At 43.2% G+C, this 19857-nt stretch overlaps 1 protein-coding gene across 4 annotated transcripts in view; it reads right to left on the bottom strand.

Moving 5' to 3' along the window:
- Positions 1-19857, bottom strand: part of COL14A1 (collagen type XIV alpha 1 chain) — a 195185-nt gene that overhangs the window by 91887 nt on the left and 83441 nt on the right. For 3 of the 4 annotated variants that reach the window (XM_045861220.1, XM_045861219.1, XM_045861222.1), the window contains 8 exons: positions 19541-19680; positions 18931-19063; positions 17550-17609; positions 15797-15948; positions 10783-10912; positions 7461-7583; positions 5619-5768; positions 1587-1703 (listed from right to left, as the gene is read on the bottom strand). In XM_045861220.1, the coding sequence (XP_045717176.1) occupies positions 1587-1703; positions 5619-5768; positions 7461-7583; positions 10783-10912; positions 15797-15948; positions 17550-17609; positions 18931-19063; positions 19541-19680 (1005 nt within the window). The remainder of the gene's footprint in view (positions 1-1586; positions 1704-5618; positions 5769-7460; positions 7584-10782; positions 10913-15796; positions 15949-17549; positions 17610-18930; positions 19064-19540; positions 19681-19857) is intronic. The other variant, XM_045861221.1, reaches the window with a different exon arrangement.

Genomic DNA, 19857 nt, shown 5'->3' with positions numbered 1-19857 from the left:
GAATTTGTCAGAGGCATTTAAAAATAGGTCAGCCTGGGATAAAGCTTTCCTCCATCACATGGAGGAGCTAGGGCCCATTTCTCTCCAGGATTTCCTCTGGCGTACAAATGCTAAAGTTTCTGCAGAGGCAATTTATGTAGCCAATGGGAGCTACTACAGAGTTGAAGAGCAGTGCTCTGGGACTCATCACCCCACAGATGAATGGGCACCTGACCACAAGTCCTTGAAAGGTCGCGGTCAGGGGGATGATCACGTTGCTCTGTGAGATAAAGAAACGCAACCCCAACGGAGCTCCCAGAGACAGAGAAGAGATTAGTGGTTGCCAGAGGGGGCGTGGGAGGAATGGGTGAGGATGTCGAAAGGTGAAAGAAAGGAAACTCAACCTAATTCTCCCCCACTCCAAAGTAGAAAGACTATTCTTTGACTTAAACTAAGTTAAAATATTTAAACGTGTTCCTCACCGCTGTCTCCACATTCACTCACCCACCCCAACAGTCCTCTGTGAGGCTGCCAGTTAGAGCCTGCTGCTGTCCGGTTGGTTAATGGTATTCAGTTAGACAACTGGGTAAATGGGATGTGGGCTAATTGGGTTCATAAATCTCTCAGCTGGAGATGTTAAAGAAAAACAAATACTTTTTTCATTCTTCTCTAATTGAGACATTGAGTCTCTGTTAAAGAGGTCTCTGGCAGCCTGAAAATTCTATTGGAGCACAAGATAAGTTAACTTGAATGTAAGAAGGAGATATGGACTCCTTTTTCTGTTTGTTTGTTTTGTTTGTTTTGTTTTGTTTTGTTTTGTTTTGTTTTGTTTGCAAAGATCTTGGCTTCAGAAAGAGCTTATTGAGGTCTGGATTACCAGATTAATGTTACCAGACACATCAATCATATCCTCTGATAAGATTCCCAATGTTATTTTTCAAATATGCTAAACTAAAAGCATTTAGTTAAAATACTAAGGATTTCACCAGTTCCACTGATATGCCAGTTTCTCTACAATTTTATATCAATCTATATAGTTTTTTAGTGTTTCAACTTCGAAACAAACTCCCGCGTTGCAGAAGTACTTGAGAACTGCAACACTGAGGACCCTGCTCTGGGTGACACAGATCCCATCCCCTGAATGAGAGTCTGCTGCTCATCAGTTACCTCCAGAAGTAAACCAAATCACTAAGGAAAACATTCAGGTCAAACCTAGATCCCCACTGAGTGTCTAACTTGAGTGTATGCAAGTCCTGGCTATTCAGTTCCCACTACCAAGAGCAGCTGACATTTCTCAGGTGCTTAATATGTGCAGAACACTGTTGCAAGTTCTTTCTACAGGTTTATCTCAGCTTAATCTCACAGAATGCGACCTGAGCAGCGCTGAGGTTCTGCCCACTAACAGATGAGAAGGTGGAGGATGGAAAGATTCAATAGTTGGCTTAACCGGCCATTGTGACTCCATATCCGGCATAATCCATAACACAATATTGCCTCTTCAACGGCAGGGCTCTTATCTAATGTTATGTGTGTGGTGTCCATAGCGACTTGCACAGAACTAAGTACTCGAGTCCTTGACAAAAACAGACGTGGGGACACGCACTCACCCTGGACGGATTCTATGACTATTCTGTAGGCAGTGGCGTGACGCTGCACCTGCCAGTGAGCACACATGCTGGTCATTTGAATCTGGTCTGCTTGAAGGTCGGTCACACCCAAAAACACTGCAAGGAAACAGAAACAGAACCACGTCGCCCAAATGTCCCCACGTCTGAAATGAACTTGAACACGATAAAATTCTAATTCAAATTCCTTAGTGAGTGGTGGGAAGATCTCCACCTACTCAATACATTTTGGCACTGAAATAACTATTTTATGACCTAAAAAAGCAGTTGTAAAACATTATGGATTACATCCACGGGTGTCCAGCCTGCAGCCCTCAGGCCGCATGCAGCTCAGGATGGCTATGAATGCGGCCCAACACAAAATCGTAAATTTACTTAAAATGTTATTAAGAGATGCGTGTGTGTGATTACGTGTCACAATGTATTTAATGTGTGGCCCAAGACACCTCTTCTTCCAGTGTGGCCCAGAGGTGCCAAAAGCTCAGGCGTCCCTGGTAGTCTGTCATATTTGCACACAGTAGAGGACATACATACATATATTCAGAGGAAAAAGACTGGGTGTAATGGGTGGTGAAAGCGTGGGTGACTTTTAATCTTCCTTCTTTATTTATTTGTTCCTAAACATTAAAAAATTAATATGTGATACATTTTAACAAAAAATTACATACAATTGGTACTTATCAATCAGTGAAAGACAGTGAGGATGAAACCAATGAGGACCTAAGCAGACAAAGCAGAAGTCTTACTCAAAGGAGAGCAGTGTCACAGGGACTGGCCTTCAAAACGTGATGGAGTGAGAACATACAGACATTTGAAAATTTTAAAATAAAAGATTTAACACAGATAACAAAAAATATTTAAAAACTAATATATAGCCGGGTGGGTGGGTTGGGATGGGAGTAAAAGATAGAAAATTGTACTGCAACAACAATTAAAATAAAAAATATTAAACATAACAAAAAAACAAACACATAGATTCCTATGAATCTTAGAATACTGTGATATTCAAAAGTGATTCACCAAAACGTTATTTTGAGCAGTAAAAATATTGTTTCTCCAAGACAATAGAAGTATAAACATGCAATGTTTATCATTTAACCCAAGCAGAAAAAGAAAAAATTAATATTTGCTTTCTCTAATGATCTTTGATTCTTATCCATGTTGTTTTTTCTTCTTCTTCTGTCTTTGCTAACTCATAAAATTTTTAAAAAGTTCTAAATTATCAGAATGTCAGCTGATTTCTCAAAAGAGACCTTGCAGGCAAGAAGGGGCTGGAAAGAAGTATTCCAAGTCATGAAAGGCAAGGACCTACATCCAAGATTGCTCTATCCAGCAGAGCTTTCATTTAGAATGGAAGGGGAGATAAAGTGCTTCTCAGATAAGGCCAAGTTAAAGGAGTTCATCATCACCAAGCCCTTATTATATGAAATGTTAAAGGGGCTTAGCTAAGAAAAAGAAGATAAAAATATAAACAGTAAAAAAAGACATCAAACTCACAGTTAGTAACAACCATACTAAAACAAAAGCAAACTAAGCAAACAAATAGAACAGGAGCAGAATCACAGAAATAGAAATCACATGGAGGGTTAGCAACAGGGAAGTGGAAGGAGGAGAGAGGGGGAAAAGATACAGAGAATAAGTAGCATAGATGGTAGGTAGAAAACAGATAGGGGGAGGTCAAGAATAGTATGGGAAATGTAGAAGCTAAAGAACTTATGACACATGGACATGAACTAAAGGGGAGAATGTGGGTGGGAGGGGGTGGGCAGGGTGGAGGGGAGTGAAGGGGGAAAATGGGACAACTGTAATAGCATAATCAATAAAATATATTTAAAACCAAAAAAAAGTTCTAAATGATTTTCAAGATGATGAAAATAAACTTGTCTAATTAAGACATATCTTTACATTGTTCTCTTGTTAGGTCCAAGAATGAAGACCTATTTTCCTAAAGCTGATAAACATCCCCTCTCACTGCCCCCCAAGAAACAAAATCAAGAATGATTTATATAACTACATTAAATTTTAAAAACATCTGAAATTAATTTAGTTGCCATTGTATGGAGTTTTATTTTGCTGGAGAGAAAGGAGAGAAAACACATAATAGGCTGATCTAATTTTTACTTTGAGGATAGAAGATAAACAATTTAATACTTTTAGTCTTTTTTAAAGATTTTAATTATTTATTTTTAGAGAGGGAATGGAAGGAGAAAAAGAGAGAGAGAAACATCAATGTGTGGTTGCTGGGGGTCATGGCCTGCAACCCAGGCATGTACCCTGACTGGGAATCGAACCTGCAACACTTTGGTTCGCAGCCCGTGCTCAATCCACTGAGCTACTCCAGCCAGGGCTTTTAATATCTATTTGGAGTACTCAACATAGTTATTGCAGGAGAGGAGAGAGATGGAACAGAAGGCAGAAGGACGCAGACAAAGGTGGACAATAGAGTAACGAGAAGAGAGACCAATAAAAAATTACAGAGGCAGAAAAATATGGCACAGACAGAAAGGGGAGTCTAAAGGAGAAAATGAAGATAAACTGAAGAAGAGAGGAGGTAGAGGTTAGGAAAATGCTCAGAGGAGTCTAAGGTGTTTCTAAGGAAGAACTGTAGGGTTGCTATAATAGCACAAAAGGAAATTACTTGAAAACAAAGGTGGTGCCCAGAATAGCAGTACTTGAATAGCCAAGTCTGAGATCAGGACCCCAGACCTGAGGCTTCCTAGATCAGCTGAAGACAGAGACTATTTCTTTTGAGATGAAATTGATTCTGTATTTAGCCTACAAGATTTGAAGATACCCCATAAAAGAGAATTCAGGAAGCCTCTTTTAATAAAAGAACTGTCTCTATGTAAAAATGGGTGGCCAAATATAGGTGGCTTGGGGTCTAGTAAAATATATACCCCAATTCTTGGCTACGTCCATTTATTAGACTAACTATTTGACCAGAGGCGAGTATGAGATATGAGCCTAATGCATAAAGTACAGTTACTACAATAATAATGGGAGTCACTAGCTGGACATTTGCCATATAGTAGACGCTTTTCATATATTATCTACTTAACCCTGACAGTCAGCTTGTATATGGTTACCATGATCTTCATTTCAGCGTGGAGAACACTTGGGCTCAAGTTAAGCTCTGTGCTCAAGGCCAGAGCTAACAAGGACCAGATTTAAGGTTCCTACTTTTGAGCACACCACGACCGTCACACCCGAGGGCGGGACATGCACGTAGGAGGATTTTCGTTGGCACACGGCCAAACCACCTCTATTGTGGAATTTTCTGTGTTATCTTTAATGTATATTAAAACCGCTGGTCTTCTGTTGAGAGTAATTATGTGGGTTTGGAAAGTATTTAGGTAAAGAAACTGTAAGTCGGTTTGAAGAAATATATCAAACAGATGGTGTGGAAGTATAACAAACATCAGGAATACGGAACAGTCACGCTGGAGTATGGAAACCCTGCATTAAGCCATGGGTGTCTGGGAGTCGTGTTTGCCGGTGAGAAGGCCCAGATGGCGTGCAGACAGCATGGCAACCCTTAAAAGGTGGAGAAGGGAGTCCTTAGGCTGGTGTGTGTATCTTTCAGGCATGGTGTGCGTGTGAGTGTGTGTGTGTGTGTGTGTGTGTGTGTATGTGTGTGTAAGGGGGGAGGGGTGGAAGTTTTGAGAACAGGCATTCTCTCTGCACTGGTTCAACTTTGACTGGCTTGGCTGTGTCAGGCTACAGGCTGGTTGGAAAATTTCACCTAATTTGAAAAATGCCAACAAAGAGTTTCCAGAAGGAAATCCTATTCACCACCGTCAAGTACAGTTGAACGCCACGCTCTGACATTCTGCCTGCCAACCAGGACTCTGAACTAATGCCCTGAGTAAGGAACACACCTTTCTTTCCGTGAAACACCATCCAGAAAGGGCAACGCTGAGGAAGAGAAAGAGCACGTGCCGAGTTGAAGGGGGAGTTGAGATACAGTGCAAAGAGCGGCCAAACCATATGGGGGGTGGGGGCTGAAGGCCTTACGTGTTTTCACCACGCCTGTCAGGGCGTCGCTGAAGCCTGAGGCCTGGGAGGCAAAGATCTTCACGTTGTAGTCCATTCCGCTGAGAAGGTTCGTGATAAGAATGGTGTTAACGTTAGCTCCCACAAACGTTTCCAGGGTTGGGCCGGCAACTGAAAGGAGAGAGTCTATTTCAGTTACAACAGAATACAAAAAGGAGTGGGAACACCCCTGAGGTGAACTGTACAGATCCAACTGTTTTTCAGTTGCCCAGCATTCTACAGCGGAGCAACTCCAGCCCCGTCTAGCTCCATGACTTGCAGACCTGATGACCACGCCAGAGCATCTTCTAGGGTTCTGGTCCTTTTCTCAAATAGAGGTCATTCCTTAGTGCTTATTCAAAAAATCTGGTCCACCTCACGATCCATTACGCACCATACTGTGAGGCCTTCACAATGGAGCTACTATGCTGTCACAGGCACTGGGACACTTGCCAAACTGAAGTCATCCTCTATGGCCCCTTCCCAGACACCAGTTTGTCCCCAGAAGGTGTGCAAGTGGCAGTAGCAGCAAAATATATAAGGGACACCATGCCTCACCCTACTTCCCACATGAGGGGACAGCGTGTATATTACCACTGTTAGTTACAGCCAGTCCTCTCATAATTTTTTTAGAGTAGACCACACTGTTTTTGTTTTTGTTTTTAATTGATTTTAGAGATAGAGAGTTGTGGGGGGAGAAAGAGAGAAAGCAAGAGAGGAATATTGATTTGCTGTTCTATTTACTGTGCATTCATTGGTTGATTCTTATATATGCCCTGACCAGAGATCAAATCGAAAACCTTAGCACATGCTCTGACCAGGAATCAAACCTGCAACCCTGGCCTGTTGGGACGATGCTCTAACCAACTGAGCTTCTGGGCCAGGACTGACATGACACTCTTACTCCAAGGCCCTTGCCCAGCTGGCTTCTTAGGGACTTTATAATTTCACCTCTGTTTCAACTCAATGGCGTCTTTGATGTAGCATTAAAGAGATTCCTTGCTGAGTCCTATACAAATTCATTTACCTTCTGCTTCTTCCCATATGTACTCATTCTTTCAAAGCTGTTAGTGACAGATTTTTTGAAATACTCATTATTTACCGCAGAACTTCTCTTCCAACCACATAGTTATACATTTCTGTATGGATGTGTTATTTCAGTAGTGTTTTCCCCATGCCCCAAACTCTCACTGCCAATGCCTACACACAGTGCTCCCCCTTGAATGTGAATAGGGTTTCTCAACCTCAGCACTGTCGACATGTTGGGCTGGAGAACTCTCCATCCTAGAGCAGTGGGGAAGAGGTACTGTGACCTGCACGATGCTCACCAGTGCCTGCTGGATGCCAACAGCAACTCCCCACCCCGTGTGGTGACAACCCAAGGCGTCTCCCCTGGGCGGGGAACTGCACCAGTTGAGAACCACGGGCCTGAAACAAAGCTGTTTTCCCTCAGAAGATCCGATCAATGGCTATAAAATGGGCCAAACTGCATAGTCAGCAAGGCTGTTTTGCCAGTTAACACATGCTTCGGGACTAAAGAAAAGAAAGGAAAAAGGTCGTGATGGACTCCCAAGGAATCCATCTCAGGCAGACAAGTGCGCCCGGGGTGTAGTCTTGCTACCTCGCTGCTGCGGTTCATGGAGATGTGCGTGTGGAGACGAGGGAGGTGGGGTATTTCAGTTGGGTGCGCCAGGATAACGGGACACAGAAAGGGCTGAGAGGTGTTCCAGAGGCAACGGCGACATCTCAGATGGAGACAGAGATGAACTAACTTATCTTAAAAGATATTTTAGATGCTAACAATATTTTTTAAAGCATACTTACCACTAACAGGTTTGTAGACAATCCTGTAGCCCTTTACCGGGGAAGATGGGGGATCCCACGTAATACGCAAACTGTTGTACCATTCTTCTGAGACCCGTAAGTTCTGGGGACCCGAGGGTGGCACTGAGCAGGGAAGAAAGGGACAAACTGGATTTCTTGTGTTTCCATCTTTACAACCTACTGCATTGTTAACAAATTCAAAGACACCGTCCCGCGGTGTTAAAAATACAGTGAAAATGCACTAACCTCTGAAAGCCCACGGCTGTTCTAAATATTAAATACATAGAAAATAATTGTGCAAGAAATGTTTTTATCTGAAGATCTGCCATTCATTAAATGTCACTGGGTTTCTTTTTCTTCAGTTAATTTTAAGGAAAATTGAGTTGAATAGTGTTTATCAAAATGTCTCTATACACACCACTCTGACCACCGCCGGCGTAGGTTTGCTGAGCAATATCAAGGGGGATCACGCTATGGTAATGACAGTAATTCTCAAAGGTGAGATTCTGATGATTGTTTTCTGCCTCCATCTTCATATTGCCTTTACTGTTTAAATTTTATGTTAATGTTTATCAGCTTTTTATCAGAACGTTAAAGCCATTTTCTACGGAGGACCTTTGTAAACTATGACATATGTTGATGGATAACATCCCCGTCATTTCGTCCGTGATGGAATTGAGTTGTGCTCACCACTGCTAACATTTTGGAATCATTTTACTATGTGGCTACTGCTACGTGTAATGGTATTTCTGTAATGACATTTAAGCTGTATTTCTATAGCAATGGTCTTTAAATAGGATTTACTTGTGTGAGTATGTGCGTGTGTTTAACATGAAACCCTTCGCAAATGAGCTAAGTTCTAACATCGGAATGTTAAAAATAGGTCTTCAAGCCCAGGGCATTGGCAGCTAGAGGGAGATCCTTTGCCTCTCCCGCCCCCTTCCTCCCCTCCCAGTCTCCCCACAGTGGAGGGGTTTACAGTAACTTTATGAGACATCAGGGTGTTACATAACACAGTTCAAAATCAACTCAGAACAGCAGAATTTACTAATATTATTTTAAACCATCCTTACATGCATTTTTTTAAACAACCGGGACTTAGGATAGACAGGAATGATGTATTTAAAACACACAGTAGGTACTCCATAAATGTTAAGTGAATACCATTTGATTTTCGTTTTTAATTGCTATTTCAGCCTGTGGTTTCCAAGCATTTATTTAGCAGCCAGACACCAAAATATGCTAGAAATTCCAATGTGTTGATCAAAGTCAAGATCAAGTTAAGATGCGCATGTACGGGTGAAATACAAGAAGAGCTGGGAGCTCTCCTGCTGCTCTGCTCTTCCCCTGCCTTCTCTCTTCCCTTGGGGGATGACTGTAGCAGCCCTTCGAGTTCACAGGACCCTGGGGGATCGTTAGCAACTGTGCAGGCCTGGTAGGGGTCTGGGTGGAACCACTTACAGCATGGGCCTGGGGAGGAGCGAGAGAGGACAGCGCTGTCAGATAAGGCACTGACAGCCATTTGCTCCGCTGAGCAGAGTCGGGACTTTGGGCTGCAGCTGTGGAGTTGTAACGACTTGTGCACTTACTTGAAGAATCCATACTTACGTGCCCAGGTACAGAATTTGGCCCTTGCCACCATTCTGCACCAAATCACACTTAACCTTTGGGTAATTGTGGTAGATTGGAGATGGGTGCAATGTTTCTGACTCTCTTCCCACTGAGTGGTGGAGGTTATAACCCTCTCTTTGAATTGGGGGGGTGGGGTGGGGGTGGGTTCTATGACCCTCTTGACCTATAGACTATGGCAGAAGTGATACTGGACTACTTCCAGGCATAGACCTTAACTGTCCTGACAGTTCCCACTTTCTGCCTCTTGGAACCCTTGCTCTTACAGTCCTGAGTCACCACCTAAGAACTATGACGATCGTGCTGGAAAGACCACAGGGAGCGGCTCCAAGACTACATGGAGACAGAGGGACTCGCTGAGTCCAGACTTCCAGGCGTCCCCACCAAGTTGCCAGGCATGTGGGTGAAGTTGTCTTGAATATTCCACACCAGTCCAGCTAACAGGTAGCACAGCCAATACTATCGGAAACAGAAGGATTTCCCAGCAAGACTTGCCTAATTTTCTGACCCACAAAATCATACAATATAATAAAATGGTTGTATTATAAGTCACTAGGTTCTGGGGTAGTCTTCAAGCAAGCACAGACAACCACACTTAGTGAAGGCAACTAAGACTCTCCAGTGCTCTGACCACGGGTTTTCATGCACGCTCCTCGCTTGCTCATCACGGCCAATTCATCTAAACAAATGTGCCTTGAGGTCTCCTCTGGGCTGGAGGAGTCTGGCCTGCAGAGATGAATATACAGGTGAGGTCCTGGGCTCCCACGACACTGCCTCCCAGGGATGGGAGACAGACAGTGATCACATACATGAGTAAACACGAAAATAGTGCCACGACATGAGCGAAACAAAACAAAACAAAAAACACAGCAGGGCGATGTCACAGAAAGCAAGAGCTGCTTCACCTCGATGGTCAGAAGAGTCTGAGGAGATGACCTTCAGTGGAGACCACACGGACAAGAAGAAGCCAGAAATGCAAACAACTGGGAAAGGATATTCCCCCTGGAAGGAACAGTGAGTGCAAGGGCCTATGGCAGAAGCCAGCTCCAAAGGCTTAAGGACGAGCAGAAGAGGAGGCGTGGCTGGGCCGATTGTCCTTAAGAGTGAGATTAAAGGGACGGGCGGGGTGCAGGTCTAATGGGGACTTGTGCGACCTTGGGAAGAACATTGGATTTTATCCTGAGCACAAAGGAAAGCCATTAGGAGGCTTCAAACAGGCAGACAGGAGATTATTTATGTCTGGAAAGCCCATCTGGCTGCTGTGAGGAGAACAAAGGACCCAAGGGGAGAATCACGAAGACGCTACAGGCACTTGGGCACTCGCTGTAGTGAGAGAGGTGCGGCTTGGATTGGAGAGCAGTTAGATGAAGAAAAAGCGGACAGGTGTGTAGGATGCCTTCTAGAGAATCAGCGGAGCTGGTGATGAATTAGGTGCTCAAGGAATAAGACATAGTTGTTCTTACATCTTTGCTTTTACAGACAAGAAAACCAAAGCCCAGAGTAGGTAAGCAACTTGCCCAAAGTCACACAGCTTGAGTGTGCGAAGACAGAATTCAAACCCAGATTTCCTGTCTCCCAGTCTCTTGTGCTCTTCTCACCACAGTACCTTGGTGTTGTCTGGGATAAATTCCAAGGGGCAAGCATTGTCAATTGGACAGTCAGCTAGTATCCACAGGGAGAAGGCTTCACTCACAGGTTTTTCCGGGGGCTGAGACGCTGACGCCTTCTCCGTCTCCGTAGATGGGCGTCACTGTGACTTTGTATTCAGTATCGGAGAGCAGAGCCTTCAGAAGGACATTGTTCTGGCTTCCGGGCACCATGACCTGTGCAGAAGAGCAGAGGGCCGTGGGCTTAGTAAGACCTCTGTTCCCAACAGTCACCAGGAGCAGGACCGTGGGCACTTTCAAACGATCAGAAGCAAGGCGTGTTTGGAAAGTGCAGAGAAGAAAACAAAAGCATCCATGCAAAAGCGTTTCTCTCTGAAATTCCCCTCGGTAGCCCTTAGTATATAATCATTAATGCAGAAGGTTTAAATGTGAAGCTCTTTGGCTCTGAGGAATGGTCTTCTCTCAACATCTTTTCAGCATTTGTAAAGCATCCAGAAGAGAGAGAAATCATCTATTTGGAAAGCAGGTGTTCATAGCTTCAGAGGGTTCATTCTAGAACCTGGCCTACCTGTCCTGGCTGATTTTACTTAAGTATCCTCTCAAAAATGTAGCCTTCTATTCTTTACCATTTCAGGGATTATCTAATCTCAGCACTTTAGAAAAGAATGGATATTAGCCAAGAACAACAGAACCACACATTGGATCCAAGTTTTCTGCGTCAAAACATAGTGACCAGTAACAGTAAAAAAAAAATGTTGCAGCTTTTTGATTTCTAAAATGAGATGTTTTCTGCATTCTGAAATCACTGTCACTCTGTCTCAAAGGCTGCAAAAAATGAAACGCAGCCGTGGGGTCGACCCCTCACCAGCGTCGCGTCACCGCACCACACCGCGCACCGCACTGCACCGCACCGTGGGGCTCAGCAGCACAAACCCTGGCATCCGAGGGAGAATATGTGGACCAGAGAAGCCACATGTTCTCAATGCAAAAACCACAGACCTTTCTGCCTGTGCTCCAGCAGTTGGATGCCGACACATCTTGAGCCGTTTAAGGAACTTAATCACGGCTGGAAAAAACACTGGGATGTAAGAACTGACCCAAACTCATTTGAGGCAGTCACAAGACCGGGACAGCTGGAGAAGCTTTTCGGTGCAGATGCCAGCAGGCAAGGGGCTACGCCGTCTACTTCTGGAGGAGAGGAGGAATCTATAAATCACGGAATAAGCCCTAGAAAGCCTCGAGTTGAACCCAGAGGCAGCTGTTGCTAAGATATTGCTCAATTGTAAAACAATGTTTTTAAAAAATATATATATATGAAAGGAAGTCTGAATTCGATGATTTTATATTGGATTAGTAGAATTTGCTCCTCTTAGAAAAAGGACATTGAAATACACAGTGTTGGACGGACATGGTCCTGGAAGGGAGATTTTTAGAAAGGAGCCTCACTTTATTCTAGAATGAGCGGGACAACCCTGCCATTAAGGACACGTCAAGGAAAGAGTACGGTGGTTCTGACTTGTATTATTACCCCATCAGTGGAGCTTTCTTCGGGGTGTTTCTTTTAAATAGACCTCCTCTGGACCACAGAGCCTGGGCTTTCCTTCCAAGCAGTTTGTTCGGCAAACCACCCATGCTGATGGTCGTTCAATAAGGTCCTCTCTCAAACCGAGAAACACATGCCCCCGGAACCAATCAAATTTCAACTGTGTCATATTGCAAAGCCAGTGAGACCATTTGGGAGGATGCATTTAGCTTTTTAGGAAGTAGTTGCTGTAGTTTATAACAGCCATCATTTACTCATCAAGTATTATGTGCCAGGTGCTATTCCAAGTAGTCCAATAGAGTAATTCATTTCATCTTCACCACAATCCTTTGAGGTAGGTAGTAGTGTCATTGCACTCATTTTACAGATGGGGAAACTGAGGCCCACACAGCTATTGAGTTAAGGAGGCCGTGTTGACATCCTGGATATGGGGTCTGAGCCTTGTTGTAACCACTGCCCCCTACTCCACATGACTGCACTGTGTGAACCTTTTCACCCTAATGATACTCATTCTCAAAAATAAAATGTAAATCTCCTCTGGGGTATGCGAAGTTTTTTCTGCTTGGCCTCTGCTTGTCTGCACAAAGCAAGGTAAAGACGGGTACCTACCACAAACGGATGCTAGAGATCATAGCAGATGCTGGGTTTGGTTATAAAACAATTCTATAAAAGGAGCTCATGGATAAGTGAGATGCAAATCTAACCAGTGAGCTTTATGGTTTTCATTTTCATCAGAAATGCAACTGCACGCCTGGCCAGGGCTCCTCTGCACAGCCTGGATTCCATCACGAGAAAGGGGACTCCCTACATTTCCACCTCTGGTCCGTGATTCTCACACTCTCTGTGGTGATGGATGAGGCGGTGCTGGTGCTGTTGTGTTGATTCCGGTCCATTGAAGACCAGTATTTGTATGGTTACAATAAAACAAAACTGCTAGAAACATGACGTCAGATGCTGCAACATTGAATTGCTATATGTGTTTGTAAAGCTTAATTTTAATCTCGGAACTAATCTTGTAGGAGACTGAGCCACATCCTGAGCACCCCTGCTGTAGAACATTTCTTGCAAGTCAGAATTCGGGTCATGGTTATGGATTTTGACACCTACGGACTAGAAAAGTCTGGAATACTGATTAGCCTTTCACAAATAAAGAAGCGTGAGACCCCCTACCCTGTCAAAAAAAAACTCAGGGCAATGTGATCGCCAAACCTCCATGTTGCAGAGCAGAGTTAAAAGTCAATCCGTATGAAATATTCGACAGGTATCTTTACTAAGAGTTCGAAGGCTTTTTACTGGAAATATCTGGTAGATTTGATTGTGCTTAGAAAATATATAAATATGTCATCTCAACTGGAAAGCAAATTTAATTACTTTTGCTGTGTGTGTGTGTGTGTGTGTGTGTGTGTGTGTGTGTGTGTCTGAGAGAGAGAGAGAATGCCCGACTTTGGTTTATGATTTTATATACATACACCATTCTCCGACTTCAATACTCTATTTTGTCATTTCCGGGAGTAAATTTAAACAGCTTTTGCAGCTAAGGAAAATTTAGAAAGATGGTAAGAAGCATTTCTCACATCCAGAAACATTTTCTTTATCACTTTTGGAATATATGTTAGCCATCTTTCTTTCTCTGCCATGTATCATTATTTTAAGGTATTTCCTTGGCGTATGGGAGTTCAATGCCTTTGGATTTTGCTATAGGTCTGCAACTGTCTGTCCTATTTTGTTTTATAATCTAAATCTAGATGCACCCATTTTCCATCTTCAATAACAATACATTACATTTATAGAGCAAGGATACTTCATAAAACACTGAGATATAAATTCCCATTTAATCCTTAGTTGAGTCCCTTGAAGACCTCTCTGCCTGAAAAGTAAGTGTGTACAGCTCCAGTTTAATTAGAATTCACTAAATGTGCTTGATAGTCAAAGAATTCCAGAGTGCTTTCTTCTGTATAGTGAAAACACTTCTGCACGGTAAATAATCACTATCAAATATTTTTAGCAATATTTTTCATTTTTATTACAGGTTTGTTTAACTGGGGCACATGTGCTTTAAAACTTTTGATCCTTTTCCCCTTCATTTAGGTTGTCCAAGTGTTTTGAAATAAACAGTGTGAAATGAAAGAAACTACCAAAGGGAAAATTATCTAGGGACAACCCAAAGAAAATATTATTATTATTTTACCTTGCATAGCTTACAAGTGCATACATGAGATTAAATTGTTACTCTTTCCAAATTAGCAAGAATAATTTAGCAAGAAGCTTAATGTGTTTCTTGGAAAGAGTAGAAACAAAAACCAAAAAACAAAATTCTCATTCTGGGAAGTTTTTATGGGTCTCATTTTTAGGAACTGAATTAAAACATGTGGACACTAACAGGGGAAAAGAAAACATCCAAATTATAGCTTTAGCTTTAGTTTTTTTGAAATTTTTCAATTATGAATTATTTGAAACCTATGGCCTGAGTCCGTTTATAATTCAACCTGTTTTGTTTAAGTGCTCATTAACTGCCCAAAGGTATGTCCAGGCCAAGTTCATGGATGTTCTCAGTGAATGTGAATTACCACTGTGTCCTGTAATGATTCCTCTATCGGCCCGAGAGAAAGTGTTTGCTGACAGACTTTGGCACTCAAGTAGTTTTTTAGATAAACACATAAATACAAATAAATTTTCATCAAAGGCTCTGTAAGTAAGGAAGAGGAAGGGAGGATAATGACGTTACTCCTGAGCAATAGTGAATTTGGAAAACTCTTTCCTACAATGGTTCAAACATGATGCACTGACAAGAAATGCAAGTTTTAAGGCTAAATAAAGCATGTGTTGTGACAAAAAAAAAGAGAAAAACATCTTTTGGATGCAAACTAGAGTTGTCTGGTCTGATAAGAAGCCTATCTAAGAAACCATTTTCAGGATCTAGACTAGAAGGAATGGTGCAGTGTAAATTAAAAACAAACAAACATGGAAAGGCCATGATCAGGAATGTACCCCGGTTTCCAATACAGAAAAACAGATACAGATGATACAACTTAAAACTCAACACATAACAATCTAAATGCCCTAAGGGAGAGATATCCATGACTAAGAATAAATTAAAAAGGACTATATATCTACCCAAAATCAGTTGATGCCAATGAAAAATGTAACTATTTGTTACCAGATGGTATTTTATTAGCACTATTTCACCTACATAAAGAAGATCATTCATGTATGCTTCGCTTAAAAGGTTGTCAGATTCCCAAGGTCAAAAAGTTCAATATACACACAGTTTTGGTGCCCTAAGACACTGTCAAGGCAGCAGAAACAACAGGAGAAACGAGGTTCAGAGGCTTTGTCCATCTGAAGCAGGTGGTGCGTGGAGCAAGCCTTGGAGATAGAATGGCCATTGAAAAAACAGTGTTTAAGTTTGGGTTAAATGAAAACATTAGTGTCCGGAGATGGCAGAGTCACCGAGAAAGGAGCAGAAGAAAGAGCTTGCACCCGTCTCTGAAGAGAGCACTGTTAGCTCTGTTAGTCAAGAGAGCTCAGAGTTGCTAGTCAGCTGCATTTATACAGACCGTTCCTACCACTTCTTCCTCGGGGTCCCCTTGAGCAGTCAGGTAGGTCACCCTGAACTGCTGCACGCTGCTGTCTGAAATGTCCCATTTTACCCGCAGGCTAGAGGTGGTTTCCTCATCTACAACCAGGTTTCTGATTCCTGTCTGGAAAACTGGAATAAACACAACCAGGGATTAAAGAATTTTAAACCCACTATATTCCAAATGAGCTACAAAGACAATCTGTGGACATGGCAACAAGATCATGTACTGTATTTCTCGAATATAGGCCCACAAGAAGAAGAACAACTTAGCTTTCACAGTTAATGGGGAGCCATGATACCTACTGGTAGCAAATAAAAATGGGTTTAAGAGAGGCTGACAGGGTGAGACCATGGACACCTCAAAATTACCAGCTCTGAATACACACGAGTAAAAGGAACTGGGGGGAAGCCCTTGGACTGGGAAACCCCAAGGGGGGCCCACTCATGAAAGGGAGCATGCTCAGGAAAACCTCTGTTGGAGAAGCAGACATGAGGGACCAATGTAGTCAGCTTCAGGGTGCGGTCCAGCATCTGACATGCCCATTCACCTGCTCCCCCATTTCTACTACCACGTCTCCCTCAGGCACAAACCTCTCCCCATGGTGCCTCTATTCATTCAGCCCACATGAAGGTTATTTGTCCTCTGGCATCTGCTCAAACTCCTGCACCTGTATTCTCTGACACATTTCCTCTCTTCTGCCAAGGTGTCTGCCCTCTTATCTGTCCCATTTTTCTTCTCCTTTTTTGTGCTGACTTCCTTTCATGCTGTCCATCCCTACTGAGTCTTTCTTTTCTGCATTCATCTATTCAGCCAACATTCACTGAGCTTTTCCTGTTTGTCAGACTGTGTTACACCTTTGAGATAGACAGTGATTAACATTTGACAAAAATAGTGAAAAAGTATCACAGAGATGGCAGGAGAGTGACATTTACCGAGCACAATTGGGGGAAGGTACCTAGTACTAGGAAGAAGAGGCAAAACATCTCAACTTCAGGGCTAGGATATCTACATGGCAGGGGAAATGGGAAAGCATGAAAAACATGGCTGGAGACCAGGAAGAGAGGCAGAACCCAATCAGGATCTTGGGTGTTATCATAAAGAGATTTGGGGGAAGAAAAAAAGATCAATAAAGATTAACTGAAGAATGAAAGAATCAGTGAATGAGTGAATGAATGAATGAATGATGGAAAGCCCAGAAACCCACAGAAAGGCTTTCGGTAGGGAAATAAATGATATCATTAAACTTGTGTTTTATCTAGTTGGCTCTGACAGCTAGTTGGAAGGTGTGTTGTAATGGAGGGAGAAGTCAAGCTGAGAGAGAAAACAACTGTTATAGGAAGACCAATAGACCTGCTAGATCTTAGTAACCCACCAAAATGCAAGGAAACCATAATATGAATAATTCCCAACAGAAAGCAATAGGAGAAGTCACTGAGATCGAGAGGAGGACAGAAACTCCAGGGTGTGCTATGCTAACACCCTCTGAAAGATTACATGGGAATCCGAAACAAAGACGAAAAATGTAGAGAGCTGTAACAGTGAGACAAGCAAGCAGAGGACCATTGGTATCTAGGGGTAAGAAGAGGGTGAGAGGCCCTGAGAAGTGTGACATTTGCACTGGCGTACCCTGATCCTAATTAATAATAAAAAATAAATAAAACTGGGATAACATAACTTTGGTTTCAATCAAACTTTTCTTATGGGTTAATAGGCTTTGACTTGTCCTTACCTGATGTTACAGGTGTGGTAGGTACTATGGTCGTAGCTGGCTCTGTCCAAACACCGTCAACTACAAAATATATGTAATATTTTTAAATTCTTTAATGATGACTCTATATATTTGTGGATAGCACTTTATAGCTATCAAAGTAAATGCCGCCTGTATTATCTCACTTGCTTCTCACAACTGTCTCGACTGTGGTTGTAAGAGTGAAGAAGTGAGTAGTACGTAGGGCAGACATTGTACCTGTTCTGCAGATAAGGAAACTGAAACCCAAAGAAGTTCAAATGCCTAATCACAGATACCAGCCTTCGTATAAATATTTGAATCACACCTATAAAGTTGTGAAACCTCCCAGTTATGCTGAAATGAGGCAGCACCATGGTAACGCAAGGAAACTGCTGTAGGTCAAGCTGTGAAAGGGCTGCAGGCAAGGCCACTAAGGAGGACCACAGACGAGCACCTTCTGCTTCTTGTATCCAACCTGGGCAACCAGCGGACGGAGCAGCTGTGTGGTGCTCCACCAAGTCCCCTTTCCAGTGTCAATGTGCTCGTCCACCAGCTTCTGGGACCCTGGCTGCCGTGGCTCTGAGCTCTGGGAACCGCCTTGCCTGAGGCCATAGTCTCTGTCCGGGGGGATGGCCTACCTCCAATGACATGGGGATGCAGGGACACAAAGGCCCGGCCCCTTTGACTCAGTTTGGGATGGCTCAGAAGGGTCATCCCAGGTCTAGAACTCCTAACAGAACTGGCTGAAGACCTTAACTTCTATGTCCCATCCGGCCAGTCTTCCTTTCTTACAGATGTGTCTCCCAACTCAACTCTTCAATAAACCTTCTGGATGCAATTTTCTCTTTCAGACTTTATTCCTGGGAACCCAATGAAAGAAAATCTAATATGTGTTTAATACCTCATATTTAAAAAATGAAGGGATGAATGAATCAGCAAGTGAATTTTGCACATGATTGTTGGAACCAAGACCAACTCGGGAAATTCCGTGAACTCTCAGGGGACATGTTTCTCCTAGGTTTATTTGTTTGCTCATTTATTCATTTATAATTATTACATCCATTCATCCATACATCCATGGAGCAAGTATTCACTACACAGTTAAAACATGCCACACACTGCGCTCAGTGCTGGAGAGATCATGGTGAGCAAGAGAGATATGGTCCTAGCCTTATGGTGGTCATAACCTAAGATGCAAAGATGCTTTACATATTGGTTTCATTAAAGGTGAAGATATGGGAAGAATTCTGGGGGACAAAGAGAAATCGAAGCTTCTGTGGCCCCAGATAAGGCTGACAGGCAGGGAACCTGGTAGCATGCAGAGGGTGTCGGGCGGTGGGAGTTGGTGGTGTCCGCCCACCTCAGCCAGACCAAGACTTACGTGTGGTCCCGACAGCAGTCACCACCTCACTCTCGCTGCCATCGTCCAGGACAGCCAACAGGGAGACTTCGTACTCGGTGCCGGGATCCAGGCCCGTAATCACGTGGGAGTCTTGGTCCTCTTTTAGGACAACCTGGAAAGCACTTAGTGTTCAATAACTGGGTTTATTTGAACAACAGAAGAGAACGCTAAGAGAAAATAATGAACAGGAAAAATGTTGCCCCAGGTGTTAAGTAACAAACAACTAAGCATACAGGACTCTAGAGTCGTGGAACTCGATTTTAAAGTCAAATCAGAGGCCTGAATAATTCCTTTGGGTTCTTCATAAACTATGAAGATCGCAAAAGTGGCATTTTGAAGTTTTATTAGATGTCATTTGGGAATGTCAGAGAATCTGAAAAGATATAAAATATGTAACTAAAGCACCTGCAAAAATGCACCTCAAATCATGTGGCTTGACACTGATAAAACTCCATGCCATGCAATGTATTAGCTACTCCTGGGATTCTCCAGCTGTTTTAAAGGGAAGACCAACTCAGATGCAGCAGGGGGTCTTCCCTTCCCGACAAAATGCTCCAGGTCAGTTTTCGGCCCGTTTCCCACGACTCACTTCCTCCGTCTTCCCGCCATAGACCGGGATCCACATCAGCTTGTGCTGCCCTTCGTCCGCCGAGAGGGGATGCCAGGTCACTCTGAAGCCATCTGTTGTCACCTCGTCAATTTCCAAGTATTGCTGGGCTGGTACTTCCTCTGTGAGCCAAGGAAAGAGATTCTGTGAGGCAACTGAGAAGGCAAGAAAGCCGCCACTCCCGGGGCCACGGGAAGAGAAGACACCCTCTGAGCCATCCCTCGCCATGGGAGGGGAGTCCCAAGGGCAGCACCCATCAGCCCGATGTGACCCTCCCGACATTTCTGTTTGCGGCGTTC

Source organism: Phyllostomus hastatus, unplaced genomic scaffold (assembly GCF_019186645.2).
Source record: "Phyllostomus hastatus isolate PE091 unplaced genomic scaffold, TTU_PhHast_1.1 phas_scaffold_21, whole genome shotgun sequence".
In the NCBI taxonomy this organism is placed as follows: Eukaryota; Metazoa; Chordata; class Mammalia; order Chiroptera; family Phyllostomidae; genus Phyllostomus; species Phyllostomus hastatus.
This window is presented reverse-complemented; position numbering and strand designations above follow the sequence as displayed.